Raw genomic sequence first — 11,628 nt, 5'->3', positions numbered from 1 at the left:
GTGTCTTGATCTTCTTTGTGACCTCTCCTATAGCGGGCAGGATCTTTTTTTTGTACAGTTGGCATCTCATAAATATTTGGTGAATTGAACCTGGCGTCTTGCACTGTTCTAAAACCACTAACCAGAATCTCATTGTTTTTTCTGCGAAGCACCCTATGCTGTTTGAGGCGTGAAACTCACCTGAGGAAATGCATCTGCTCCATTAGCATGGATTTATATTATTTGGGGATGGAGAATCTTCAGCTGCCTTAAGTTTCTGTTACCGTCAGTTTCTGAGATGGCTTCTTTGCAAAGGCAAGGGCTGCAGGCAAGGATTCTCAGCTCTGAAGAAGAGGAAAAACTGAAAAGAGACCAAACTTTGGTGTCTGATTTTAAACAGCAAAAATTGGAACAAGAGGCTCAGAAAAACTGGGATCTTTTTTACAAAAGAAATAGCACTAATTTCTTCAAAGATAGACACTGGACCACCAGAGAGTTTAAGGAGCTAAGATCATGTAGAGAGGTAAGCTAATACTACACCTTATCTGAGCTGTTCTTCGTTTAAAATATGAAAAAGGTGTGCTTTATTGCAATCTTAGGGAGAGTGTGAAGTAGAAAATTTAAGAAGCCTATCCAAAAGCTTTGCATTTTAGGAGAGAAATATACTGTTTGGTCTTAACACCAAAATTTTCTCATTTTCTGGTTTGGTTAACACATAGGACAGAGAACTTTAGAGGGTGTTTTCGGTTTCTTTAAGCTGATGTGATAGTTGTAAACATTAAATATTAAATTCAAGAGCTAGATATGGTGGCTGTCGCCCAGCTACTCCAGAGGCTCTGGCAGGCAGCTTGTGCCTGTGTGAAGTAGCCAAGCCTAGGCAGTATGGTGAGACCCTGTGTTCTGAATTTTAAAAAATGTAAGCATTAGAATTTAAAAAGAACAAAAATATAAATTCATACTGGGTGACTTCAGTGACAAAGTCAAAATAATAATAATAATAATAATAGTAATAATGTTAGCAAACTATTTACCATGGCCCTTTTCTAAGAACTTTACATGTCCTATCATTTGAGCCTTCTACAGGCTCTGTGAAGTGTATTAGCATTGTCCTCATTTGTCCCCAAGGTAAAATTGAGGCACAGAGCAGTGATTTGCCTAAGGAGTTGGGATTTGAGTGCTGAGAGTTTAACTCCAGAGCCGAGTTAGCCATTGTGCTGTTTTTATCCTCCACACCAAACTGTTAATGTTGGATGACAAATGAAGTACCAGTCTTAGCTTTTGCATATTAGTTCACTTGTTTATCATCTGCTCTATGGGGTCAGAGACCTCTCATATTCTGGACCTTTTAGTTTGGTTTATTTCTTCGTTATGCAAATGTAATGTACTATAACTTTGGGCTGTTTTTCCCCAGTTTGAAGATCAAAAGTTAACAGTGCTTGAAGCTGGCTGTGGGGTTGGAAACTGTTTATTCCCACTTTTAGAAGAAGATCCGAATATCTTTGCCTATGCCTGTGATTTTTCTCCAAGAGCAGTTGAATATGTTAAGGTTGGTATACCATCCATGTATTCTGCTGTGTTTTTGTTTTCTTGCAGATCTTGTTTGATCTGTCTTCTATACCCATTTGCCCAATTCTAGTCTTCCCTGGAGCTAACCAGTTATAGTCACCACAAATGTAGTTTTCCTGCTTACATACATATACAGTGTACGCAGAAACACAGCTTTATTCAAGAAAAATAGTGACACCCATATAATTAACATCTTTTGCTTTACAATTTTTCTTTGCTGAACCATTTTAAAGTATATTACAGATGTCAAGACATTTCACTCCTAAATATGCTTGCATATATTTCCCCTTGTACACAGCCACAATAAGTTTGTCATATGTAGCAAAAATACCTATAATCTGGCCTGCCATACTTGTAATCCCAACACTTTGGGAGGCTGACGCTACCGGATGGCTTGCACCCAGTACTTCAAGACTAACCTGGGCAACATGGTGAAGCCTTTTTTTTTTTTTTTTTTTTTTTCCTGAGATGGGGTTTTGCTCTTGTTGCCCAAGCTGGAGTGCAATGGTGTGGTCCCGGCTCACTGTAACCTCTGCCTCCTGGGTTCAAGTGATTCTCCTGCCTCAGCCTCCTGAGTAACTGGGATTATAGACACCCACCACCACACTCGGCTAATCTTTTACTAGAAACAGGGTTTGTATTTTTGTATTTTTTATATTTTTACTAGAAACAGGGTTTCACTATCTTAGCCAGGCTGGTCTTGAACTCCTGACCTCATTTGATTCGTCTGCCTCAGCCTCCCAAAGTGCTGGATTACAGGCATGAACCACTGTACCCAGCTGGTGAAACCTTGTCTTTACACACACACACACACACACACACACACACAAATACAAAAATTAGCTGGGTATGGTGGTGCACGCCTGTAATCCCAGCTAATCAGGAGGCTGAGGTGGGAAGCTTTCTTGAGTGTGGGGAGTGGAGGTTGCAGAGTCAAGACTGTAGCACTGCACTCTAGCCTAGGCAACAGAGTGAGACTGTCTTTAAATAAATAAATAAAATAACTATAATCCCCCAATGTCATTAACATCTATTCCAGATTCAGATTTCCCCAGATAGTTCCAGGTGTCTTTTAGTTTTATTTTTTACTTTTTTTAGAGATGGGGTCTTTCTCTATCACCCAGTCTGAAGTGCAGTGGGATGAACGTGGCTCACTGCAGCCTTCACCTCCTGGGCCTGAATGATTCTTCCACCTTAGCCTGCCAAGTAGCAGAGACTACAGGCATGCACTACCATGCCTGGCTAATTTTTAAAATTTTTTGTAAAGATGGGGTCTCACTATGTTGTCCAGGATGGTCTCAAACTCCTGGGCTCAAGTGATTAACCAGCCTCAGCCTCCCAAAGTGCTGGGATTACAGGCATAAGCCACTGCACCTGGCTTCCAAGTGTCTTTTATAGCTGGTTTTTGTTTTTGTTTGATACATGATTTTACTCTGTAACCCAGGCTGGAGTACAGTGGCACAATCACAACTCATTGCAGTCTTGACGTCCTTGGCTGAAGCAGATTCTCCCACCTCAGTCTCCCAAGTAGCTGAGACTATAGGCATGTGCCACCATGCCCAGCTAGTATTTTATTTTTTGTTTAAAAAAATTTTTTTTTTTTTTTTTAATTTTAGAGATACGGTCTCACTGTGTTGCTGGGCTCAAACTCCTGGGCTCAAGCAATCCTCCCAACTCAGCCTCCTAAAGTGCTGGGATTATAGGTGCTAGCCATGGCACCTGACCCTGGCTAATTTTCAAATTTTTGTAGAAATGAGGTCTCCCTATATTGCCTAGGCTGGTCTCAAACTCTTGAGCTTAAGCGATTCTTCTGCCTTGGCCTCCCAGAGTGTGGGATTGCAGGCATGAGCTACCACCCCCTACCTATAGCTGTTTATAATCCAATCAAGCACTACCTCTTACACTTATGTCCTTTATTTTTTTTTTTATTTTATTTTTTGAGACAGAGTCTCTCCTCTGTTGCCCAGACTGGAGTGCAGTGGTACAATCTCAGCTTACTGCAACCTCCACCTCCCAGGTTCAAGCATTTCTCCTGTCTCAGCCTCCCAAGTAGCTATAATTATAGCCACTTGCCACTACGCCTAGCTAATTTTTTTGTAATTTTAGTAGAGATGGGGTTTCACTGTGTTGGACAGGCTGGTCTCGAATTCCTGACCTCAGGTGATCCATCCATCTCAGCCTCCCAAAGTGTTGGGATTACAGGTGTGAGCCACCTCGCCTTGCCAGAAAACTTTTAATTAGCCTGGTGTGGTGGTGTGTGCCTGTAGTTCCAGCTGTTTGGGAGACTGAGGCAGGAAAACCACTTGAGGTCAGGAGTTTGAGGCCACGTGAGCTATGATCATGCTACTGCATTCTAGCCTGGGTGACAGAGCAGTATCCTATCTAAAAAAAAAAAAAAAAAAAAAAAAAAAACAAAAGGAAAACCTAAATCCTTTATTTTTAAAAAGTTAGTATGTTTACTATAGGAAACTGAGAAACACAAGAAGCAAAGAACAAAGTCATCCACAGTCACAACCAGTTTACAGTTTAACTTGTCCTTCTAGGTCCTGTGTATGTATTAGACACATCATGTAATATGTATCATGTCTTATCACACATTATGAATATTTACCAATTGAAAGTCTCAAAGCTGTATGAGTATTGTGATAACCAAGAACACCCTACACCAACTCAATCTGTTAGAAGAAAATATAATCTCACCTGTCTTGGGACAAAAATTTCATAGAAGACAAATATGGCAACAGACTTCTAGGTAGAAGTATTGGCAGAGTGCCCATTAAAAGACTGGATTGCCATAATGCTCAATTTAAAATGGAACATAAAGTAACAGAGTATACCAAGGATAATGTTTCCGAGAGAATTTATTATGGGATCTTTGCCACTAAAATATTACCAAGAAGATATGTTTCCATTGAGTTACTTAATGTATTCCCGTAGTACAGCCAAGAGAAACTAACATACATTAGTGGCTATTGTCAAAATGTAAATATGAATATATCTGCATACATCTATCTCTTACGCGTATACCCCTCTGTTCCCCTCTAATGAACAAATCCTGATACATACATTGCTCAGAGGTGATTTAACAACTCCATGTCCAACATTCATCTTTCCTATCAATTATAACAAAAAGCTGTTTATAAATTGGCAAATTCACTAGCCCTAGTTTTAAATAATTTTGTAGGTGCATAGTAGACATATATAGTTATAGGGTATCTCTGCTTTTTATTGTATGTTTTCACATATGTCTATAAAGGTTAGGTGTTGCAAAATAATGAACCCTGTCCACAATAAACACAGGTACTTTACTAAAAATGTACATACAGACCTGTGGTTATCATCTCAAACCATCTTCTAAATATGGAAATTCTGGCAAAGATCCCTTCCCTCCACCCCTTCTTCCTCCTCTTCTACCATTCCAGTGACTAAGTCAGGACTATGTCTGGTTCCAAAAGGTCAGTTAACAAAGCTCACTCCCAGAGGATAGTCCTTCCTAAAAACTAAAAAACGGATTATTTTACTACCTCTACTTTTAGCATAGTTTGAGCATCAGGGACTTGTTTATCCTTTAACATACAGCAGTATTAACTGAGATGCACATATAGAACAATGGCTAGACAATCTGAACTAATCTGACTCAAGGGCACAGAATCCTGCTCTCTGCATACTTCCTCCTCCCTCTGCCCACTACCACCCAGTGAATTGTCAGCATACCCTCTAAGACATCATCAGTTTCAACAATTCCATTCCCAAAATGCAACCAGTCCTATGAAATAACAGAAAATGCTTAAAGGATATTACATTAGCCCTCTACTTTTGTTACTTTAGCCCTCTGCAATGCCAGAAGTAAATGTCTAGAAAGACTAGATGTTCCAAATAGGACTTAAGTTTTCCACTATAGCATTGAATAAGTGGTACACATGAATAATAAGCTGTCATTTGGAAGTGCCATCTAAATAGGAACATTCTGGCACAGAACACTTCCCACCTCTATCAACTCAGTGGATAGGTATAAGCATCTGTAATGCCTAGAGGGGATTTTAACAATTTCACTTCCCTAAGTGTTTTTAAGAATAGTCTTTCCTATGAATTTGAACACAAAGTGGACTCAGTGTGTTAGTTTACTGACTCTTGTCATACGCTGGCAAACTCTTTAACATCTAGAACTAGATGTTCTAAACTAGGATGCATTTGTCCATCATATACACTATATGTTCAGCAAAGTAAAAGAAAATACATGGACAATAAGGTACAGTGGTCAATCTTGCCTCACTATAAGCACGTTGGTATAAAGCCCTTTGCACTTTGTTCTCCTCCTTTTCCCCTGACCCAAATGTAATGATGTATACTGCTTAGAGAAGTGGTTTGATCATTTCATTTCCAAAAGGTGATACTTCAGTGAATTTTAACAAAAGGATATCTACAAAATGTGTTATTTACTGCCTCTACATTTTAACATACTTTGTGCACTTCTAAACATCTAGAAAGTCTAGATGTTTTAAATAAGCACTTGTTTGTCCATTATATACATGGTAGATTTTTTTTTAAGTAGTTGTGGTATCATATTTACTGTAACATGCTTTCTTCACTCTACATTATATTTTGCAGAGTTTTTCATGTTAGTACATGCAGATTTTATTTACCTGTTACAGTATTCCATAGAATGGATATACCATACTTTAACAGTCACCCTATTGATATTTATTTGAATTGTTTCTAATTTTTTGTTCTTATAAATAGAGTTAATGTGATCAGCATCATGCATATGCTTCCCAAAACATGCATGCACATTTGTCTATGATGAAAAATGGAAGAAGTAGAATTCTTTGGAAGAAGAGCATGCACATTTACATTTTAATAGACAATGCCAAGTTTCCTTCCAAAAAGATCATACTAATTTATAATTTCACCAATAATATAAAGGTACCTTTTTCTTTATTGCCTCAATACTTGATATCAGTCTTTTTTATATTGACCAATCTTGTGAGCAAAAAATGTCTCCATATTTTAATTTGGTTTTCCTTATTACTAGAGAGGTTAAAGACCTTGTAGAAGGTTGGTAGCATTAGTTAGCTGTGAGTTCCTTTGGTCCACATTTGTTTATTGAGAGATTAATATGTGCCAATCACTGTTTTAAGCATTGGAGTTAAACAGTGAACAGACAAAAATTCCCACCTACATGAAGCTTATATTGTCCATTCATAACCTCTGCCCATTTTTCTATTGGTTTGTCATTTTCTTTCTTATTTTCAGGTTATATTCTAGATATTGTGGTATATATGTTGCAAATATTTTTTCTAGTATGTTCAGCATTGCTTTACGTTATCTTTTTTTCCACACAGGATTTTTTTTTTTTTTAAACAAGGTCTCACTGTAGCCTAGGTTGGAGTATAGTGGTACAAGCACAGCTCACTGCAGCCTCAACTTTGTGGGTTCAGGTGATCCTCAGCTTCCTGAGCTGGGACCATGGGCATGCGATACCATGTCTACCTAATTTTCAAAATTTTTTTTGTAGAGCCGGGCATGGTGGCTCATACCTGTAATACCAGCACTTTGGGAGGCTGAGGTGGGTGGATCACCTGAGGTCAGAAGTTTGAGACCAGCCTGGCCAACATGATGAAACCCCATCTCTACTAAAAATTAAAAAATTAGTCGGGTGTGGTGGCGAATGCTTGTAATCTTAGCTACTTTGGAGGCTGAGGCTGGAGAATCACTTAAACCCAGGAGGCAGATGTTGCAGTGAGCCGAGATCACACCACTGCATTCCAGCCTGGGCAACAAGAGAGAAACTCCGTCTCAAAAAAAAAAAAATTTTTTTTTTGTAGCAATGAGGACCTGCTGTGTTGCCCAGGCTACAAAGGGTTTAAGTTATTAAGGCAAAATATTAATCTTTCCTTTTGACGTGCATTTTTATGTCTTGTTTAGGAGTCCTTTACTCCTAGGGTTTACTTGATTTTTCTTAGAGATAAGGTCTTACTATCCCAGGCTGGTCTTGAACTCTTGGGCTCAAGCGATCCTCCTGCCTCAACCTCCCAGAGTACTGGGATTATAGGTGTGAGCCACTGCGCCCAGCTACTGCTAGGATTTAGACATAATCACCTATATATTGCTCTTAATAATTCTTGATTAAGTAGTTATTTTATAATTTTGGTTATATTTTTTAATCTGGAAAAATTAGGCTCATTATTTCTTCAAATTCTTTCTTTAGCTCTTGTTCTCTCTTCTCGCTCTGGAATTCCAGTTACATGTGTAACATTTACTATTTCCCCACAACCCTTAGATGCTGTTGTTTTAGGGTTTTTCCCACAATTTTTTCCTTTCTGTGTTTTCAGTCTGTGTAATTTCTATTATCCTATCATCAAGTTCACTGACTTTCCTAGACAGTACCTGTTTTATTGAGGAACCTATTGAAAGTGTTCATTTTCTGTTATCATGTTTTTGGTTTTTAGCATTTCTCTTTGAGTCTTTTTATAGTTTCCATCCCTGAAATTATGTATCTGATTTTGCGTATTATCTGTCTTTTCCATCAAAGTCTTTGACATTTTAATCGTAATTATTTTAAATACCCAAGCTTTTGGATCAGCATCTGTCATATTTGAGTCTGGCTCTGGTGATTGCTTATTCTCTTCACACTGTATTTTTACCTGCTTTCTGGGATATTTTCTACTTTTTGGTTAAAGCTGGACATAGTTATTATGAGGGCTGGTAGACACTGAGGGATAGGGATTTGTAATAATCTAGTCAGGAATTGGGCTGTTGTTTGAAGTCTGTTGTTGCTGTCTGTGAGGTTTGTTGTTGCTATGGGTACCAGAGGCTTCAAACACCTCTAGCAGCTTGCTTTGTCTCCTCTCTTGGATTTGGTTCTTCCCTTTGTACTGTTTCCCAAAGAGTCTGTGTGTTTCCGCTCTCCCAGCTACAGTTTACTGTTATTCTTGGAGACTTGGTGATAGGGTGTGGGAGAGGGAGTTGTTCTCTAATGTGCTGCTTGTCCATATTTGAACTGGTACAGCGGGCCTGTGTTTGTCCTTTAGTTCAAATGGGTAACCAGTTCTTCTGAACACTGTAAATTGAATGAGAAGTTAATTTTTCCTCACTCATAATTGTCATCTTTATTTATCTGCCTTATCTAATTGTCATCTTTGTCTATCTTTTATCATATAACATATAAAATTCCTGTTTATATATACAGTATGCACAGGTCTGTTTTGGGACTTTGTTTTGTCTCAGTGATAGATTTGTCTCCATTCTCAAATTGTGTTTTATTACTACATTTTGTAATATATTTTGATGTCCAGTAGTGTACCTCCTCCTTTATTATTCTTTTATTTCTTTTTTACAAGATGAGATTGGTGTGCAGTGACACAGATCATAGCTCACTACAGTTTTGAAGTAAAGCAATCCTTTCACTTCAGCCTCCCAAGTTGCTGGGATTACAGGCTAGAGCCACCACACCCACCTCATTGTTCATCATTTAAAAAGTTGACGTGGCTATTATTTTGTTGTTGTTGTTTTTGAGACAGAATCTCGCTCTTTCACCAGGCTGGAGTACAGTGGCGCGATCTTGGCTTACTGCAACCTGTACCTCCTGGATTCAAGGGATTCTCCTGTCTCAGCCTCCCAAGTAGCTGGGATTACAGATACTCCACGCCCAGCTAATTTTTGTATTTTTAGTAGAGACAGGGTTTCACTATGTTGGCCAAGATGGTCTCCATCTCTTGACCTCGTGATCTGCCCACCTCGGCCTCCCAAAGTTCTGGGTTTACAAACCTGAGCCACCTTGCCTGGCTGACTTGGCTATTCTTAAAGATGTTTTCTGATGAATTAGATTCATCCTGTCAAGTTTCTAGAAATCTGTTGGGATTCAGTTGAGATTGTGTTGGATTTACAAATGGAATTATGAATAGAATTGACATCTTTTTAACTTTGCATTTAATTTTCCCATCCAGTAACTTTGTATATCTGTTTATTTGGGTCCACATTTACATGAAAGAAAAGTTTAATATTTTTCTTCATGATGCTCTTATACATGTGTTGAAGACTACGAACCAAAATTTACCAGAGACACATTTGTAGTAAAAAAAAGGTCAATTTTATTTAGCTTGCTGCATCAAGAGAAAATATATCACAGAAGAACTGTGGGAGCATCTCAACAAGAGGAGTTGGAAGGGCTTCTCATAGGGTTTAGGCTTGTAGCAGGTGATTCAAAGGAGAATTAAGGAAGCCAGAGGCCAGGAGGACATGGTGGTTCATCCTGTAATTCTGGCACTTTGTAAGGCCGAAGTTGAAGGATCATTCAAGGCCAGGAGTTCAAGACTAACCTGGGCAACATAGCAAGACCCCGTCTTTACAAAAATAAAAATTTAGCCAGATGCAGTGGTGCCTGCCTATAGTACCAGCAGCTCTGGAGGCTGAGGTGGTAGGGTGACTTGGGCTCAAAAGGTGAAGGCTGCAGTGAGCCATGATTATGCCACTACATGTAGCCCAGGGGACAGAGTGAGACCCTGACTCTTTAAAGAAACAGAAAGAAGCAGAGGCCAGTTTTGGATCATCATCCCTCTGGAAATAATATGCTTCTAAAATGCTCAGTTTTGAATATGTGATACTCTTATTCTTTCCTCAGTTAAAATTTATTTATTAAAATGAAGTCTTGCGCCTTGTAGCAGCAGTGAATATTACATGCTTCATATGTGAGTGATTTATTCATCAGTTTTATCTGGTAACAAAGTGATCATTTCTATGTATACAAGTGGATATGGGGTCACCTTTTGATGTTGTATTTTTCTATATGTATCAGCATAGTGGTTGCATTAAAATCCATTTGTATTTTTTCCCCTTTAGCAAAATCCTTTATATGACGCAGAAAGATGCAAGGTATTCCAGTGTGATCTGACGAAAGATGATCTTCTGGATCATGTACCACCAGAATCTGTGGATGTTGTTATGTTGATATTTGTGCTCTCAGCTATTCATCCTAATAAGATGCACCTTGTCTTACAAAACATTTACAAGGTTAGTCATTTGGGGCCTGCACTTGAGGGTTGGACAGTCCTGATTCTTTTGCTTACCCTCTCTCATGAGGCTCATGTACTATCTAAAGTCACATGGTCTCTCCATCCTCACTAGGTAGACTGTAGTCAGTGTTTAGAAAGGGGTCCTCTGGCATAAAACATCCACTGTAAATTCTGATTTGTGTAGTGGCATGGCTGCTCTTTAGAGCTTGGCCAGCCATGGGACAAGGATGATTTTGCAGTTACCTGGAATCCATGGAGTCCAGCTATAAGGTGAGAGGAGTTATGGTTCAGTGGTCAAGAGGACACAGTTTGGCCAGATGCAGTGGCTCACATCTGTAATCCCAGCACTTTGGGAGGCCAAGGAGGGTGAATCACTTGAGGTCAGGAGTTCGAAACCAGCCTGTCCAACGTAGCGATACCTTGTCTCTAAAAAAAAAAGTTAATGTATGGTCACTTAACCCTTTTGAGTATTGGTTTCCTTATTTCACATGAGAATAATAATCACATTCCTTTGTCTCACAATTGGATGAAGATACAATGAGAAAATATATGGTTGAGCTGTCAAATGCTAGGCGTGTATCAGTCATTAGCACCATTATTGAGCTACATATTGTGGGACAGTGAAATGAGAACTGAGACTCAGAATGAGGAAAACCAACCTGAATCAGTAAAAAGCCAAAATAATGTTCTTTTTTTTTTTTTTTAATAAAGAAAGACTTGAGGAAACTCCATCTTCCATTAATTCGCCAAAATGACAAATACAAAGGGAAAGAGGAGAGGCACTTGATATATGTTCTCTAGGCCTCTTAGAAAACATGGAGTTGTCCTTTGGCCACATATATGGAATCTATAAGAAAGGTGCTATTGTAGACATCAAGGGAATGGGTACTATTCATGGGTACTGTTCAAAAAGGAATGCCCCACCAATGTTATCATGGCAAAACCGGAAGAGTCTACAACAGGCGTCCCCAAACTTTTTACACAGGGGCCAGTTCACTGTCCCTCAGACCGTTGGAGGGCCGCCACATACTGTGCTCCTCTCACTGACCACCAATGAAAGAGGTGCCCCTTC

The 11,628-nt window shown here is 39.1% G+C and overlaps 1 protein-coding gene across 2 annotated transcripts in view; it reads left to right on the top strand.

The window, feature by feature from the left end:
• METTL6 (methyltransferase 6, tRNA N3-cytidine) overlaps nucleotides 1–11,628 on the top strand; it is a 34,900-nt gene that overhangs the window by 749 nt on the left and 22,523 nt on the right. For both annotated transcript variants that reach the window (XM_003924947.4, XM_010335668.3), the window contains exons 2-4: nucleotides 150–502; nucleotides 1,391–1,525; nucleotides 10,384–10,554. In XM_003924947.4, the coding sequence (XP_003924996.1) occupies nucleotides 278–502; nucleotides 1,391–1,525; nucleotides 10,384–10,554 (531 nt within the window). In that variant the 5' untranslated portion in view covers nucleotides 150–277. The remainder of the gene's footprint in view (nucleotides 1–149; nucleotides 503–1,390; nucleotides 1,526–10,383; nucleotides 10,555–11,628) is intronic.

This window comes from Saimiri boliviensis, chromosome 9 (assembly GCF_048565385.1).
Source record: "Saimiri boliviensis isolate mSaiBol1 chromosome 9, mSaiBol1.pri, whole genome shotgun sequence".
Taxonomy (NCBI): Eukaryota; Metazoa; Chordata; class Mammalia; order Primates; family Cebidae; genus Saimiri; species Saimiri boliviensis.
Note: the sequence above shows the minus strand (reverse complement) of the source record. Positions and strands in the feature narration are given on the sequence as shown.